At 34.3% G+C, this 19,535-nt stretch overlaps 1 protein-coding gene and 1 long non-coding RNA gene across 2 annotated transcripts in view; one reads left to right on the top strand and one right to left on the bottom strand.

The window, feature by feature from the left end:
- LOC110462026 overlaps positions 1-15,425 on the top strand; it is a 47,848-nt gene extending 32,423 nt beyond the window's left edge. Inside the window, exons 2-3 of the long non-coding RNA XR_002464221.1 lie at positions 7,871-8,005; positions 14,148-15,425. This is a non-coding gene — a long non-coding RNA (uncharacterized LOC110462026). The remainder of the gene's footprint in view (positions 1-7,870; positions 8,006-14,147) is intronic.
- A 2,678-nt stretch (positions 15,426-18,103) lies between these two features.
- LOC110462027 overlaps positions 18,104-19,535 on the bottom strand; it is a 4,121-nt gene continuing 2,689 nt past the window's right edge. The window contains exon 2 of the mRNA XM_021515798.1: positions 18,104-19,521. Within this exon, the coding sequence (XP_021371473.1) occupies positions 18,954-19,521 (568 nt within the window). The 3' untranslated portion in view covers positions 18,104-18,953. The remainder of the gene's footprint in view (positions 19,522-19,535) is intronic.

Here is a 19,535-nt window from a genome sequence, read left to right as displayed (position 1 = left end):
ATTGTGTCTCTGAGTTGATACTGTAATATATTTTTCCGTGTGTTTTAATGCTTTGGTAAAGTGTGTTTGTATTGTTAATGCTGTGCCATTGTTTGTATTATGTTTTAATGTTGTGGTATAGTTTATCCTTATGCTTCAATGCTATAATCTAATTTGACCTAAGTTTTAAATGCTTTTGCATAGTTGGTCTTACGTTTTAAATATAAAAACATTTATGTGATGACACTGGGGTATAGTTTATCCGTATGTGATGACACTGTGGTATAGTTTGTCTGTATGTGATGACACTGTGGTATAGTTTATCCGTATGTAATGACGCTGTGGTATAGTTTTTCCGTATGTAATGACGCTGTGGTATAGTTTTTCTGTATGTAATGACGCTGTGGTATTGTTTTTCCGTATGTAATGACGCTGTGGTATAGTTTGTCCGTATGTAATGACGCTGTGGTATAGTTTTTCCGTATGTGATGACACTGTGGTATAGTTTTTCCGTATGTAATGACGCTGTGGTATAGTTTTTCTGTATGTAATGACGCTGTGGTAAAGTTTGTCCGTATGTGATGACACTGTGGTATAGTTGTGAAGTGACTTAGTTACTCTCAGTTGTTTTATACCTTTACGCATTGCTGATATTTAAGGAATCTAATATTGTTAATATCTCACTGTTTTTCTGATATAAGCACTCGACCTACTGATCTAATTTATCCGTGTTGAAATACGATATAAATCAAGACATGTATGGCTTCATCGCTTAGTGACGTTATTATATACTGATTAAATTTGGTCGAGGTATTTATAAACAAAGGTTAAAGCGACATGAGGTTCAATGACAGGATATTAATACATGTATTTGACCTAATGCACAATCCAATTATGGAACCATTCACTGTTGGAACAGTTTACGGTGTCGTACGCTATTTACAGACCTGTTGTGTCAACAACTAACTCTTTTAACACTAATATTGACGTCGATATCCACGATCAAATGTTGATGTAATTTTCTAAAGTTCATCATTAAAAAGATTGGATGTATTTTTAAACAACATATCAGTGTATTTCTTTCATGTTCTTGCTTCCCCTTTTGTCTGACAAACAATACATATTCCCAAGTTCTATTGAAAATTCGTTGTTAAAATTACTGAATTAAAAGTTTTTCGATGGAAAGCAAATGATACATCTTTATTCAATAGCGATCTCTTATGTCATAGTTTATCGTCCTTTCTACTCATGTTTTATCCCCGCTCCTCCATTGGGTTGGTAAGTGATATTACATGCCTATCGTTATTCGGAGAGATGCAATTCTGTTGCCACAATTTTTAATATATTATCTTGTCAATATTTATGCTCCTGAATGAATAAGTACACGTACTGTTATGCCGCCTATCTTTTGTGCAAAAGGTATAATGTTATAGTACATTAAACACAAAATAGTGATCGCACGGATCGTATATAGCCTCCTGAAATTTCATTCCGGGACGCTACAGAGACTTCTACATCACCCGCTTTTTTCCGATCGTCATTTACAGTCACACCCGTAGACCCTCGAACTAGACATGCACACCCTCACGCATACACTCACACCCGTAGACCCTCGAACCAGACATGCACATCCTCACGCATACACACAAATATCTGCTACAAAGTACACCTATAAATATTAATTCTTTCCACACACAATAACACAATGGAATCTCCATTCCATAGAAGCAGTACAATGCACAACACTAGAGGACCTCAAGGCACACTTACCCTATGCAGCCCTTGAAGCCTTCATCACACGCTAAAATTTACGCCAGCTTTTATCTTTTATCTATACCTTGCACAAAAAAAATCACCAAAAAACACCAACAAATAATCACTGGAAAATAACCCCCTTTTTCATGTCTCTGCAATAGGACACCGAGGACATAAACATCAAAATTGATAGAGCCTGTAAAATAAAGAAGAAGAGGATGACAGCATGATCCATTTTTGATGGCGTACTACTTATTTATAATATTTTCCGATCATGAACTTTCTGTTTCTTGATATTATCATCCATACCTCGCAAATCCACAGCGTTTACATGTCACAGTTGCATTGGTAATCAAAACTTATTTCAAAATATCATTATTCTGTCTTAAATGCCGACTGCTGATGAATAAACGCACCAGAGAAGGTCCCTAGGGATGCAGGACTAAAGACTTTTTCTTTATTTGTTGTATGCATACGTTTTTATACGCTATATGCCATTTCTCCGTGTATTATGTAAGTCAGTGTTTTTTTTTTACTCATTCCTGTGATTTGGTGATCAAGTTCCCGTGGTGAGGAGGTAACCTGACTCATTTTTTACAGAAGTTTAAATATCAGGTAGATTTCGATGAAGTAGAAGACGCCTACCATTCCAAAACGCCTTGTCGGATTATTCTTATTTATTTTTTGATTACACTGTCCCCGAATACGTACGAGTTTTAGGAATTTAGATATAATTGATTCGCTAAAATGGTCTCCTGAGCACTGTTGTGTTAAGCTGTTAGACAGAAAAGGTAGCGATAATCTTCCTTGTCTGCAACGATAATGTTCCAGTATCTACGACGTTAAAAGCCCGGTCATGGAGTATTGTTAGTCGTTTGATTTGATAACTCCGGTTGTATGTAATTGAAAATACCACGCACGGTACATTTTAAAAGCCAATTACGCCTCCAGTATATATTTTAGGTATTTTGGAGGAAGAGTAGTAGGAGATAGTCATGATTCTTTTCGTTTTTTTTGTTTTTTTTTGTCTTTCGAGTTCTTTTCCTTTCTTATAGACTTATCTATAAAAAATTAAGGGGGCGATATAGAGGATGTTTTCCTTGTATTTTTGCTGAAGTGTGTTTTGTGTTAGATGTTTGTAACCCTAAAAGTTCAGCGTTAACTGTAAATGCTGTAGTATAATGTTTTTTTTAACAGCATTGATGATGATTTTTATTATTTTTTATTAACTTTGAAACGGTCCAACGTTTGACGACGTGATCTAGAACCGAATAGTTTGTTTTACGGTGAATTTTAGCATTATTATACATACAAAGTTAACCTTCCATTGTACATTCGAGCTGTGTTAGCAAGGGTCAGTGTGACTGTGATTCATTAGTGTAACAACGTTACGGTGTATATTAGGCTCCCAGACCGACGTCTTCTTTGTATTTCGGACATATTGTCTCTCCACTCGTAAACAGTGTATCCTAACATACAGAAGTTTCGATAGTGGGAAAGAGAAATGGCACCTTGTGTTTTATTTTGCCATCATGTTTTAGAATCTAAATTCATGTTCAGAGTAATGCATTTTTGTATTCCATATTAACGTTTCCTACGTAAGAAGTACTTTGGGCAAGTGGCGAGTCAGATGAGGGTGGATTACTTGGCTACTATTGAGTGGAGAGTCAGATGTGGGTGAATTACCTGGCTACTTTTGAGTGGCGAGTCTGGTATGGGTGGATTACTTGGCTACTATTGAGTGGCGAGTCTTGGGTGGGTGGATTACTTGGCTAATATTGAGTGGCGAGTCTGGTGTGGGTGGATTACTTGGCTAATATTGAGTGGCGAGTCTGGTGTGGGTGGATATCTTGGCTAATATTGAGTGGCGAGTCTGGTGTAGGTGGATTACTTGGCTGCTATTGAATGGCGAGTCTGGTGTGGGTGGATTACTTGGCTAATATTGAGTGGCGAGTCTGGTGTGGGTGGATTACTTGGCTAATATTGAGTGGCGAGTCTGGTGTGGGTGGATTACTTGGCTGATATTGAGTGGCGAGTCTGGTGTGGGTGGATTACTTGGCTAATATTAAGTGGCGAGTCTGGTGTGGGTAGATTACTTGGCTAATATTGAGTGGCGAGTCTGGTGTGGGTGGATTACTTGGTTTAATATTGAGTGGCGAGTCTGGTGTGGGTGGATTACTTGGTTACTACATGTCTAGCTTTATTATGGTACAATAATTCTGGGGATTAAGCTACAGATACTTTGTGTCTGATTTCCCATATGATCCTTCTGTATTGATGAACGGTATATTCTGTATTGATTATTCGGCAATAACACTTAAACATTTCAAAACTGAGTAAACATTTGTAACATAAATGCCCATGAAAATTGCATGTATTGAGTAAAATGTGATTCTTAATATATTGCATTGTATTATTTAGAAATGACATCCCGTTATTAGATACACAGAATGCACTGTAACAATTAATTTTGATATACTTACATGTAACACATATTTCATATTTACTATAAATTGCGCGGTTATATTTTCGAAAAATGGAAGTATTTTTTTATTTTATCATCCATGATTCCATGTTTATTTTTTTTAATATAAATTACATTTATTAGATTGTGTAAAAGTATGTGGTTCTGCTACGGATTTGATCATCCACACATTTTACTTGTTAAACATTCTACGAGTTCTAATGCCAACCTACTTCCAACTTTCACAATTTTTGACAGCTAGTGAGGAAACAGCGATTTCCTCTAGGCATACGAAACAACAGAGCGGAGTGCAAAAATGAACATAAACGAGCATTATTTTTGAGACCGTCTGGCATCTTTAGGAGCCTAATGTTCTCATTACTGTGATATAGTATAGTGTAGGAGTGGTATATGTATATTCCTAGCGGAATTGCTTATAAAACTAAATGTCCTATACAAAAGACTCTAGGAACAATTCCCGGCAAAATTAAATTACTTTCCTCCATGACCAGAGATCCATTAGCCGAATATTAGATGAATGCCAGTGTCTGCCTACTCATTAGAGGAGAGTCTCTGCACCTTGGTGTCTACTTACTTAACATGGGGCCTTTCCTACACCTGTAAATTAATGTTTATTTGCACAGCAAAGGGCAGTATTCCTTACACCTGAAAATAAGCGTATTCTCAACTAACAAGGGGGTTTGTTCCCATACCTGAATGTTGTGTATCCTGATTCAACATGGGGCAGGGGAGATGGGAGTCCATCACCTGGATGTTGTGTCTACTTACTTTACAAGGGGGATAGTCACTTCACCTTAATGCTGCGTCTACTTACTCAACAAGGGGGATAGTCCCTTCACCTTAATGCTGTGTCTACTTACTCAACAAGGGGGATAGTCCCTTCACCTTAATGCTGTATCTACTTACTCAACAATGCGTCAAGGGAGGGGGATTCCCTAGACCCGAATACTGTATTTATGTCTGCAACAAGAGACAGTTCCTACTCCTCAACATCGGTGTCTTCTTACTCAACAGGAGACAATTCCTATTTTTGGTAATGAAACGCTAATTGTCTGGTTGATTTTTCAATGTAAATATATTCGGTTTAAAAAAAGCCTAGTGGTTTCATTGATCTGTGGCCCGTTTGCAGATTCACTTAGAAACGCTAACATTGTCAAATATCCCTTTAACAGACATTACATGTACCATCATAAATGATACCAGCACATATAAAATAATAGTTAAATGTCGGGATTATAATGTTTGGCTACATCCATTAGGACAAGTGCAGGCCAAGCCATCACAGCGTTATAACCCGGAGGTGTAGTGGATAACAGGCAGGTCAAACGATCCTTTAGTTACACGTATTCTCGCTTTTTTTTCATTATCACAGACGCATTGATTATAATTCGACATGATGCATGTCTTTCTTTGACACAGACTACAGGACATGGTACAGTCTCTAGATTCACGTAATAATAATAAACTTTATTTATTGAAGATAGAAATACATGTTTAGCCAAAGGCTTATCTTCCACATGGTCCTATACTATTTGAAGGCAACACTGATTAATATTTTACGACGAATTAAATGGGATCGATTCTGTTTAATGAGATGTTGTGAATGCAAATCTCCTGTAGAACGAATATTTCTAATGTGGACCATCACTATTGACTTGCATTAAACCAAATGTACATCAGCAGTGCCGACGTATTTACTTTACCCGTCAATCTGTACCCTGACCTTTGTCACACTACTTAATCGGGACTTCCTGGATTACCCCGATCGACCCCTGGAAATGACTGACATTTACCATAATCATTTCCCTGCGTTCTGGGTTTCTTGTCCAATATTTGATTTACTAAAACTGCCTGATACGAGGATGTAAAGGGAAGATAATTAGCCGTGTAAACTAACCACCGCCCATACGCATGTGACATTTTACAGTCGGACCTTCTGCCATATTTCATATTTGTAGAATTAAACAATTATTTCTAACCATGATGCCGTAAATATGGCCGTAAAAACACTTTAAATCTGATCAAAATGAAATGTGCATTGTGTATTCCATATGTGTTAAATATATATAAAATGGGTGGATATCATCGCAAGCTTGGATGCTATTCAAATTTACAATTCTGAACATTATGTAGGGAAATTACATTCTATGTTCTTTCAAACAGTAAAATCAAATCCATTAAAAAGTTGACTGTTGATTGGATATAATTGTTATGTAATGGAAACCTTTGTTTAGGTCGTGCACTTCTCATAAATAGTCTCCCTTTATTGACATGTTAACATCGATTCTACGATTTCAATGAATCATTAAATGAAATAAATTGAGGTACAGTGCATTTGGTTTACAGATTTAGGTTTAACTATATCTGTGTGAAATAAAACTTGAAATATCCACAGTGCTGTCTGATTACTATATAAAATATACACTGCATCGTTATAGTTCAAATTCAAATTCAAAATTTTATTTGCACATTTGTAACTACAAAGTAGTTTGAAGGCAAAATAGAAAAACACAATGAAATACATACATAGACATGTACATGTAGAAAAGTCGCAAAGTGATTGCTTATATTTCTAATATACATTAACATGAACAAAATTAACATAGCTTCAAATAGAAAATTTGATTTAAACATGTTTAGCTGCAAAGTCCATACATTATACTGTCAGCAAGCCCACTCTCCTCAGTTCTAAAGACTGTTTAATGAATAAGCAAAAGTCCAGTATAAACTGCGAGTTGTTAAAAAATTGGTATCTAAGGTAACATTATTGTGATTAGGAATGCATTTTTAGAAATACTCTTTTCTGGCAGATTCATTAAGGGAGCAGTGAAAAAAGAAGTGTACTTCATTTTCTAACACGCCACATAACACCGTCTCTAGTCTCTTGGTATAAACGAAATGTAGTAAACATTTTTCATAAATTATTACTGTTAATTTAAAGGAATTTTTTAAAGTCTATATACATTAATAAATTATTACTCTCGTTTAATTGTTAAGTTCACTAAAGAATCTCATATTTCTTTTTTAAAATTTGGCCTGGTGTTAATTTAAGTTGGTAATTTCTGTACAATGCGTCAGGATCCTGTATAATTTGATGTAAATCATTGTCTGATGTCATATCATTAACATAACTACATCAGGTATATGTGCCATTTTCATGTAAAGTTTTGGTTAATATATAAGCCTTCTTTTATCAAAGGGTTTAAATTGTCTGAATCTTGTAGTATTCTTCTTAAATAGCCACATGCTTGAGTGTTTATAAGGGTCTCAATAGGATAATGTTCCAGCTCTGCTCTTGAGCCTATATCATAGTGACAGTGTTCTGTGATGATAATTTATAGATGTACATTACGTTGGAGGGTTAAGCAGAAAACTGAAATATTCTTAATCTCAAGAGACATCACTGAGGACAATTCAACACACAATACCTCAAGAATGTCAAACCTTTATCATTATAACGTTATGATAAGGTAACAGTTCCCTACTTCTTCATATTACATTTGTCGGTGATATTCAGCAAAACTTGTTTTCCTGTGTGTTCCCCAGAGAAAGCTATTCCTGTAAATAAATGGCCAGTTTTATCGAGTATATCTGTTCAACCTTTCTCATTTTATAAGCTGATTTATTTCCATGTAATTTATCTGTTCGCAGGGTCTTCTGATATGCGCTGGAATAAGAGAAATGGATTATACGGAACATTTATGGACTCTGTCAGCAGACATGCTTCGTCCTTCGATAGTAAAGAGGCATTTTTTGAACGACTTTTTGAATTATTTGATATTAATGGTAAGTGTTTTTGTATGACGTTTCCATTCTGACGATATATAGATAATACAGATATGCAGAAAGCATGTAATAGGATGATACTGACATTAATTCAAATTAAAAACAACTATCAATTCCAGATGTGTAGGTACTGGCTGTTTACTTTGTTATCAATATTCATGAACGTGATAGAAGTACATACTCTTTCCATGGGACTCAACGATAATCACTTGAGCATATTAACGATACAAACTTGTTTTCTGTAAATAGATGCAATGATTTATAAGAATAATTTGGGACACAAACTTGTTTTCTGTAAATTGATACAATGATTTATAGGAATAATGGCAAACACTTGTTCTTTAAAATATCTACAATATTATTAAAGGAATAATGGCAAACACTTGTTTTCTATAAATACCTACAATGTCAGTAAAGGAAACACAAGAACAAAAACTAGTTCTAAAAATACACGCGAAGTTTTTAATAAGAATAATAACGACACAATAGGTGTTTTCTATAATTACCTTCAACGTTATCATAGGAATATGACACAATCTTGTTTTCTGTAAATACCTACAACGTTATCATAGGAATATGACACAATCTTGTTTTCTGTAAATACCTACAACGTTATCATAGGAATATGACACAATCTTGTTTTCTGTAAATACCTACAACGTTATCATAGGAATATGACACAATCTTGTTTTCTGTAAATACCTACAACGTTATCATAGGAATATGACACAATCTTGTTTTCTGTAAATACCTACAACGTTATCATAGGAATATGACACAATCTTGTTTTCTGTAAATACCTACAATGTTATCATAGGAATATGACACAATCTTGTTTTCTGTAAATACCTACAATGTTATCATAGGAATATGACACAATCTTGTTTTCTGTAAATACCTACAATGTTATCATAGGAATATGACACAATCTTGTTTTCTGTAAATACCTACAATGTTATCATAGGAATATGACACAATCTTGTTTTCTGTAAATACCTACAATGTTATCATAGGAATATGACACAATCTTGTTTTCTGTAAATACCTACAATGTTATCATAGGAATATGACACAATCTTGTTTTCTGTAAATACCTACAATGTTATCATAGGAATATGACACAATCTTGTTTTCTGTAAATACCTACAATGTTATCATAGGAATATGACACAATCTTGTTTTCTGTAAATACCTACAATGTTATCATAGGAATATGACACAATCTTGTTTTCTGTAAATACCTACAATGTTATCATAGGAATATGACACAATCTTGTTTTCTGTAAATACCTACAATGTTATCATAGGAATATGACACAATCTTGTTTTCTGTAAATACCTACAATGTTATCATAGGAATATGACACAATCTTGTTTTCTGTAAATACCTACAATGTTATCATAGGAATATGACACAATCTTGTTTTCTGTAAATACCTACAATGTTATCATAGGAATATGACACAATCTTGTTTTCTGTAAATACCTACAATGTTATCATAGGAATATGACACAATCTTGTTTTCTGTAAATACCTACAATGTTATCATAGGAATATGACACAATCTTGTTTTCTGTAAATACCTACAATGTTATCATAGGAATATGACACAATCTTGTTTTCTGTAAATACCTACAATGTTATCATAGGAATATGACACAATCTTGTTTTCTGTAAATACCTACAATGTTATCATAGGAATATGACACAATCTTGTTTTCTGTAAATACCTACAATGTTATCATAGGAATATGACACAATCTTGTTTTCTGTAAATACCTACAATGTTATCATAGGAATATGACACAATCTTGTTTTCTGTAAATACCTACAATGTTATCATAGGAATATGACACAATCTTGTTTTCTGTAAATACCTACAATGTTATCATAGGAATATGACACAATCTTGTTTTCTGTAAATACCTACAATGTTATCATAGGAATATGACACAATCTTGTTTTCTGTAAATACCTACAATGTTATCATAGGAATATGACACAATCTTGTTTTCTGTAAATACCTACAATGTTATCATAGGAATATGACACAATCTTGTTTTCTGTAAATACCTACAATGTTATCATAGGAATATGACACAATCTTGTTTTCTGTAAATACCTACAATGTTATCATAGGAATATGACACAATCTTGTTTTCTGTAAATACCTACAATGTTATCATAGGAATATGACACAATCTTGTTTTCTGTAAATACCTACAATGTTATCATAGGAATATGACACAATCTTGTTTTCTGTAAATACCTACAATGTTATCATAGGAATATGACACAATCTTGTTTTCTGTAAATACCTACAATGTTATCATAGGAATATGACACAATCTTGTTTTCTGTAAATACCTACAATGTTATCATAGGAATATGACACAATCTTGTTTTCTGTAAATACCTACAATGTTATCATAGGAATATGACACAATCTTGTTTTCTGTAAATACCTACAATGTTATCATAGGAATATGACACAATCTTGTTTTCTGTAAATACCTACAATGTTATCATAGGAATATGACACAATCTTGTTTTCTGTAAATACCTACAATGTTATCATAGGAATATGACACAATCTTGTTTTCTGTAAATACCTACAATGTTATCATAGGAATATGACACAATCTTGTTTTCTGTAAATACCTACAATGTTATCATAGGAATATGACACAATCTTGTTTTCTGTAAATACCTACAATGTTATCATAGGAATATGACACAATCTTGTTTTCTGTAAATACCTACAATGTTATCATAGGAATATGACACAATCTTGTTTTCTGTAAATACCTACAATGTTATCATAGGAATATGACACAATCTTGTTTTCTGTAAATACCTACAATGTTATCATAGGAATATGACACAATCTTGTTTTCTGTAAATACCTACAATGTTATCATAGGAATATGACACAATCTTGTTTTCTATAAATACCTACAATGTTATCATAGGAATATGACACAATCTTGTTTTCTGTAAATTCCTACAATGTTATCATAAGAATATGACACAAATTATTTTCTATAAATACATGCGACGTTATTGAAGGAATAATAAGGACACAAAATTGCTTTCTATAAATACCTGCAGTAATGTTAACCTTTTCACTTTAAATGTTTATATACATGATAATCACGATTCATTTAGCACTTGTGAGAATGCTTTTTACGTAACAATGGTACGACGGTAACACATTACGGCTTCACCAATTGCCTTCCGAAAAGTCGGTTTTACGTGTGTTTGTGGATGTTCAGTATTACATGGTTGTTAAAAAGATATCTTTGTAGAACGAAAGTATATATAGAACAATGCAATTAGGTAAAAGTCGGACTACACATCACGGCACACACCACACTACCGTACCTTATATTTGTTAAACGAACAAGCAGTTTCCGTTCATTAATTAGCGTTAGTCGAGTGTACCTAGCGACAATAACCATTGTAAATACAGGCGAAAGGCGCGCTTATTTGTTTTCCAGATAAAGGTTCCATGTACAATTGTTCCGGTTTAGATACACTAGTACTGGCATGCACCTTGTCGAGCGGCGGATCCAGAACTTAATAGAATTCCGTTAGTATGCCTGGCACACTTATAGTGTAAACCTGATTAATAGGAGCACTTAAGCTTAATCAGTATATGATAAATCGTACTTAGGATCTCGGTGCAGGTACACAGGTGAGAATTGTGTGAAAAGTTTTCTTTTCATAAATCAACTTTTGGTGGTTAATACCATTAAGAAAATGTACGGATTCTGTTGAAATGAACGATTCTTTCAGCCCTTATTAACAATAATCGACGAGTGAGTATAATTATATAAAAAAGCAAAAACATAAATTCCATATTAAAATTAGGTTTAAATTCGTACTGTTTTTCTGACCTTTATATTACTGGTGCAACTCTCAAATAGTTTCCAATAAATTACTTGCTTTTAGGCGGTCTAATAACCAAATCGATAGTTTTAAAACCTTTCCATTAAGCCTATGTAAACAATATGCAGATGAAACAGCGGAAAATCACATTTTGCATTAATAGTTACAAAGACAAACGCGAACCGTACCATCCTATCAAGGTAATCACACAACACTGTCAGCATTTCTGTATATATAATAACAGAACTGACATTCACAGGTAATTTTCATGTTCTATGGATGTTTTTGATTTCATTCGAAAAACAATTAACAAAATCATTCATTATTATGTTACATTTTGTTGATATGTAATCCTACCTTTAATGACCGTTACAAACGTAATCTAATAGACCTTATGGAATAACAATATTTAAATATCTAGTCGTCGCCATTGTTTTCATGTACATTTAAATAAAAAAGTCTTTACTGAGCGGGTGGCTAACTGTGCATTCAATGCATTGCTCTTTACCAGGTCATTTAGGATAGGAACATAGTCAGCGTTTACATTAACTAGCTATCAGTTATTTTATAATGATAATATAGCTTTCGAATAAATCGCACGAATGTTTGTCTGAGTAACAATTAACCTTTTTTAATATGATGTAGCAAGACAGGGTTTATCACCTGATGTTTATGTTATTCAGTAACAAAACGCTTTCACATTGCTTTTTGTCACGTCAGCTATACATACTGCAAAGTCACAAGTAGCAATCAAACACCACCAGAAGCTTGGGACAATATCAGAAGGTGATGGTTTTTGTATTTGTGTTTCTACGAAAACAATCCGAAAGCTGAATATACGAATTATTGTACAATTCGTAACCATACCATTTATTACCAGGATCGAAGATAACGTGGCAAATCATCTACAAGTGTAAAGCACTTCATATCAAAAGGTTTAATATTTACCAAAATACAGATGAAACGCATATTTTACAACCTAAAAACATGTTAGATAATCAAAGGCTAACACAATATCTGAGCTTATTGGAAAGGTTAAAATGGCGAGCAGATGTGAGCGTGGCCATTAATCGTCGCGGCCTTTGTTAGAATACATGTTCTGATTAAACAGACCACGTCATTAAATACATAGTATCACCAGTGTATAGTGGTTAATTAATCACACAACAATACGTGTGGAACACCAGTCAACTCCTGCCCGAAGTCTAAGAATTTCTGTACAATACTTTGTTTAGATAATGTTCTATCTCATACTTACAACAACGATCATTGATACAGCAGTGTAAGCTTCACGAGACATTACTCCACAGTTTTAAATTAATTTCCTCATACATGTCTGACATCCAAAACATAGTTTACATCTTCTGATGTTTTATTTAATATGACATAAAGCATCTGTAGGTTTTGTCATGCTAAAAATCAAAACATTTCATTTGACCATTGTACGTTGTTGTATGGTAAAGATGACAATGCAGTGTGTACTTGACCCAGGCCTCAAGAACTAAGCCCATTACAATCGTCCTTGCTGGAACGAGAGTCAGGCCTTTTCATTATCAGACACACCCCTTCTATTACCCAAAGCATAAGTAGAATAACTGGAACATTTCTAGAATATCTATAGCAAGGTGTTGATCAAGCCTGTAGCTAATGTGATAATAGCTCTGTAGCCATCACCCTTTCACTTACCATTATATAACTTGTGGTTACCTACATATAGAAGTTAGTTTTTACATCAACACCCATGATATTTTAAGGATAAGTCATCGTTTAGCAGTATAAGTTGAAAGGTACACTAACAATAACACTTATTATATTAATATTTACGGCTTGCGTAATGTTTCTTCACATTATGTTTCCTAATGACTTATTAATACCATATATTTAGTCGTGTGATTTTAAGAAACAATACAAGAAGATATCATGTACCATAATCTAATTACAAATGTAAATGGAAATATAACGCACTAAACATTTTACTCGGGAAGACTACGTACTGTGTTGACACAACTCTGGCCTGGTCAGTCTTTTGTAAAACCAGAAATTTGGTATGGATTAAGTTTCTTTTATTTTTCGAATTAAGGAATCGATGGGATATATACCATATGAAAATATGTATTACGTTTGGAGATTTGCATGGAAAAGCGTTTTTGATTATTCTGAATTGACATGCTTAAGTATTAATTGTTTGTCTGTATAACATAAGTGCTTACTCTCACACTTTGTAATACAATGTTGTTTTATTTCCTTTAGAAAATGGATGCATCGACAGGTTGGAATTTGAAGTAATTTTGGACATTCTAGTCATATTTCAATAACGGAAGCTTACGGGATGGGAAACAGGTCGACGGATACATGCATTTTTCCATAAAACACGTCCTTCAAAAATGGTTAACTCCCGGGAAACAGAAGACCTTGACCTCCAAATTTACATCAATATAACGCAACTTAGGAGAAGCATGCATCGAAATTTGTTACGTACCCTACATAAAAGCATCAAGTCCAAATAGGACCCGTGAACGGTGCCAGTGCGACGAGGCTACCCTCCCTTCTCGACTGCATGTGCGTGGATGCCAAGATAACCGAAGACGTCATTCGACAGGAAAGGAATACGTTTTTGAAAATTGGTAAAAATAAGAACAATTACAAAGGTTCAAAGAGCTTGTTATTTTTAATCGACATGATCCTCCGGCACTTGAGAAAATGGATGTATCCCAATACATCCAGGGCAGGCCAGACTGTACATGTATCGGACGTTAGGTAGGAACGAACTCTGATGAAATGAGAACAAACCATTGGCAAACACAAATTTCTAATACAATATATCATGTCATAATGACACGAGATAACATGTCATAATGACACGAGATAACGTGCCTTTATGACACGAGATAGCATGCCGCAATGACACGAGATAACGTGCCTTTATGACACGAGATAGCATGTCGTAATGACACGAGATAACGTGCCTTTATGAAACGAGATAGCATGTCATAATGACACGATATAACATGTCATAATGGCACGAGATAACATGTCATAATGGCACGAGAAAACATGTCAAAATGGCATGAGATAATATGATATAATGGCACGAGATAACATGTCAAAATGGCACGAGATAACATGTCATAATGGCACGAGATAACATGTCAAAATGGCACGAGATAACATGCCTTATTGGCACGGGATAACATGTTTTAATAGCACGAAATAACATGGTATAATAGCACAATATAGCGTGTCATAATGACACGTAGGAGAAGTGTGGGATCGGTGTTGAAAAGGTATTGATGTGTTTATGGAGTAAAACCTTCATTTTACTGAGTGACTGACTGAGCTTGGCGTCGTATGATCAGATGAGTGGTGTACAAGTGCTAATACTTTGTTCTAAATTCACATATTTTATGGATGATTTCTCGGAATCAATATGATACTATTTTACTCATTTTTTATTATACTATTTGTTTAGCAGAACTAAATCTTATTAATGCATGAAATTTGTCTATGTGAACCAACTTTTTCAAATTTCATTGTTCAAGTTATTACCTCATAATTTTAACGTTTGTTCTTCTTCTTACAACAGTTTTTAATGAGTTTTGTTTTGTGTGTGTAAGCAATTGGTTTACGTTAATATAAGTTTACCTCAGATTCCCCATGTGATAATAACGGATATCAAATCAACAATTCCCATTAAAACATTATACCCCTATAAATAACATTAATATTACAAATACCCTACCCCTCGAACGCACATATACACTACAAATACCCTCCCTAACTCTCAGTAACAGATATATCAAATACATTTGAAAATGATATATTTTTAAAAGCTTTACCAATCTTAGGAACATAAACATTAGTAATAGCCTACCTCTCCTGGTGACATTAATAGTGCGAATATCTTATCCTAACAAGTAACATGAAATGCCTATATTTTACCGTCCTGAAGTAAAAGAAAAGGTACAAATGCTCTTTCGATCTCATTCCAGTGCCAAACACATTAAAATTGTCCTACCAGTCTAAGTAACATAAATATTACAAATATCCGAACTTTCAAAATTACATTAATTTTGTCCTACTCCTTTTAATAACTTGTATATTATATGTCTATTTTCTTCGAATAAATATTAAATATACTGAACAAACATAACGCTTCCATATAGTTATCTAACAAGAAACTTTTATTAATTCAGATTATCCAAAACAGAAAATTGTTGATTTCCCTTTCTGTCATGCATCAAACGTTTGTGATACGTTCAACTACAAACTTTGGTATCCCGATAAAGGGGACGTAATTAGTATTACATCAGTTTTGTGGAATATTGCATATTAGTTTAATTATTATTTAATTGATTCAACAAACATTAAATGTGGTTTGTGAGCGGGATATTTGAAATCACTTCAAGCATATATATTGATAAAAGGTTTAATAATCTGAGGACAAAGAAAAGCCGGAACGAACTTTCATTTTTCCACGTACCTTATGAACCTTTTGCCATCCTTATTAGTTTGCCATTTGCATGGTCTGATATTTTTGGACTCATGCCTTTTTTCAGATTCTTTCTCTTTTTAGAAGTATCTTTAACTGTATGTGTTTGATGTCAAAGGTTTATTCTAGACCTGTGCTTGTTATAAACATAACGTGACGAGCCTTCAACATTTGCTCAAACTCTTGTAATCAGTTTTTATTGTTGGTTATTCTGCGAGGTAGTGATTTACCGTGCGTGCTTTGTCCCTAAATGGTGATGAGAAATATACTGACGTGTCTATTTTAATGGGAGACAATACTGACGTGTATAACATAGTGAGAGACAATACTGATGTGTTTAACTTAGTGAGAGACAAGACTGACGTGTCTAACTTAGTGAGAGACAAGACTGACGTGTCTAGCTTAGTGAGAGATATACTGACTTGTCTAACTTAGTGAGAGACAATACTGACGTGTATAACATAGTGAGAGACAATACTGATGTGTTTAACTTAGTGAGCGACAATACTGACGTGTCTAACTTAGTGAGAGACAAGACTGACGTGTCTAGCTTAGTGAGAGATATACTGACGTGTCTAACTTAGTGAGAGACAATACTGACGTGTCTAACTTAGCGAGAGACAATACTGACGTGTCTAACTTGGTGAGAGACAATACTGACGTGTCTAACTTAGTGAGAGACAATACTGACGTGTCTAACTTAGTGAGAGACAATACTGACGTGTCTAACTTAGTGAGAGACAATACTGACGTGTCTAACTTAGTGAGAGACAATACTGACGTGTCTAACTTAGTGAGAGACAATACTGACGTGTCTAACTTAGTGAGAGACAATACTGACGTGTCTAACTTAGTGAGAGACAATACTGACGTGTCTAACTTAGTGAGAGACAATACTGACGTGTCTAACTTAGTGAGAGACAATACTGACGTGTCTAACTTAGTGAGAGACAATACTGACGTGTCTAACTTAGTGAGAGACAATACTGACGTGTCTAACTTAGTGAGAGACAATACTGACGTGTCTAACTTAGTGAGAGACAATACTGACGTGTCTAACTTAGTGAGAGACAATACTGACGTGTCTAACTTAGTGAGAGACAATACTGACGTGTCTAACTTAGTGAGAGACAATACTGACGTGTCTAACTTAGTGAGAGACAATACTGACGTGTCTAACTTAGTGAGAGACAATACTGACGTGTCTAACTTAGTGAGAGACAATACTGACGTGTCTAACTTAGTGAGAGACAATACTGACGTGTCTAACTTAGTGAGAGACAATACTGACGTGTCTAACTTAGTGAGAGACAATACTGACGTGTCTAACTTAGTGAGAGACAATACTGACGTGTCTAACTTAGTGAGAGACAATACTGACGTGTCTAACTTAGTGAGAGACAATACTGACGTGTCTAACTTAGTGAGAGACAATACTGACGTGTCTAACTTAGTGAGAGACAATACTGACGTGTCTAACTTAGTGAGAGACAATACTGACGTGTCTAACTTAGTGAGAGACAATACTGACGTGTCTAACTTAGTGAGAGACAATACTGACGTGTCTAACTTAGTGAGAGATATAGGGACGTGACTAACTTAATGAGAGATATACTGACTTGTCTAACTTAGCGAGAGACAATACTGACGTGTTTAGTTTAGTGAGAGACAATACTGACGTGTCTAACTTAGTGAGAGACAATACTGACGTGTCTAACTTAGTGAGAGACAATACTGACGTATTTAATTTAGATTATTGTTGTGTCTCGTCCATTGTCTCTGATCTGTCAGCTGTAATCTGGTAACAAGCCAATAGTCGATAATAGTATCCTATAGAGATGAATACATAGTACCTTACAAAATTATACAATATTCTTAATTATCTGGGGCCTTGTTGCCATGGAAATAATGTTTTAGGATATTTCTATCGTAAGTATACAGTACTTAATTCAAGAACATCAAACTGCACCTATCATGTTCTTCTGTAAAAAAATACTTGTGTGACCTACTGTTTCCTAAATTCTACAGTAGATTTAGTGATATAATGGCATTAATATCTAATATTATAGTGCTTCGAGCTGAGAAAAGTGTATTACACGTGTCTTTGTATTAAGTCTTTAAACTCGACAATAGTCAGTAATGTCAGGTGATGACTATAATTCGTCCATATTCAAATCCAAAGCACGGTTATGAATATCAGAAATAACTATGATGTAAAGAGAAAATAATACGATCTAGTACTTTGCTCTTTTCTTTTATAGAGCGTTTCAAGTTTCATTCTTTATAAAGAGACAAAATAGTATTCTTCCTAATTATTTTCTTTCTGACTAAATTATCTTGTATCTTAAGAAAGTAACTGTTTATAGAAAAGGTGCAGATTTGAAGAGGCTCACCTATAGAGTAAGTGTGTAAACATATAGAAAAACATGTATTTATGAGACTTGTCTGTGTTCGGTACTAATTACAGGTAGTGTAACACTTCACCAAGGTCACTGTCCGAAAGTTCCTAGACTTTATATAGCTGCTAGGTGTACGATAATCGCCCTAACACACCCAGTGGGAGATGGTCATCCATTTCCATCTTTAGTATGGTTAGTTACTTGGTGTGTTGATATGTTGAAATAATTTCTTGTTTTTATGTCCAGAGGATAAGATATTAAACAACAGGATAATAATAGTACTTGTGTAATTCTATGGGATGTATCGTTGTTATGAATGGTCATAAGCTGTACATTCGTTGTGATTTCGTTTCTGACGAAGATTTGGTTATATTCTATTTTTCCTGATTGGCTGCTATAAATCAACCAATCTAGTAGCATTATGATATAAGTCAACCAATCTAGTAGCATAAGGATATAAGTCAACCAATCTAGTAGCTTAAGGATATAAGTCAACCAATCTAGTAGCTTTAGGATATAAGTCAACCAATCTAGTAGCATTAGGATATAAGTCAACCAATCTAGTAGCATTAGGATATAAGTCAACCAATCTAGTAGCATTAGGATATAAGTCAACCAATCTAGTAGCATTAGGATATAAGTCAACCAATCTAGTAGCATTAGGATATAAGTCAACCAATCTAGTAGCATTAGGATATAAGTCAACCAATCTAGTAGCATTAGGATATAAGTCAACCAATCTAGTAGCAT

The sequence above is a fragment of the Mizuhopecten yessoensis genome, unplaced genomic scaffold (assembly GCF_002113885.1).
Source record: "Mizuhopecten yessoensis strain PY_sf001 unplaced genomic scaffold, ASM211388v2 scaffold10729, whole genome shotgun sequence".
Taxonomy (NCBI): Eukaryota; Metazoa; Mollusca; class Bivalvia; order Pectinida; family Pectinidae; genus Mizuhopecten; species Mizuhopecten yessoensis.
Note: the sequence above shows the minus strand (reverse complement) of the source record. Positions and strands in the feature narration are given on the sequence as shown.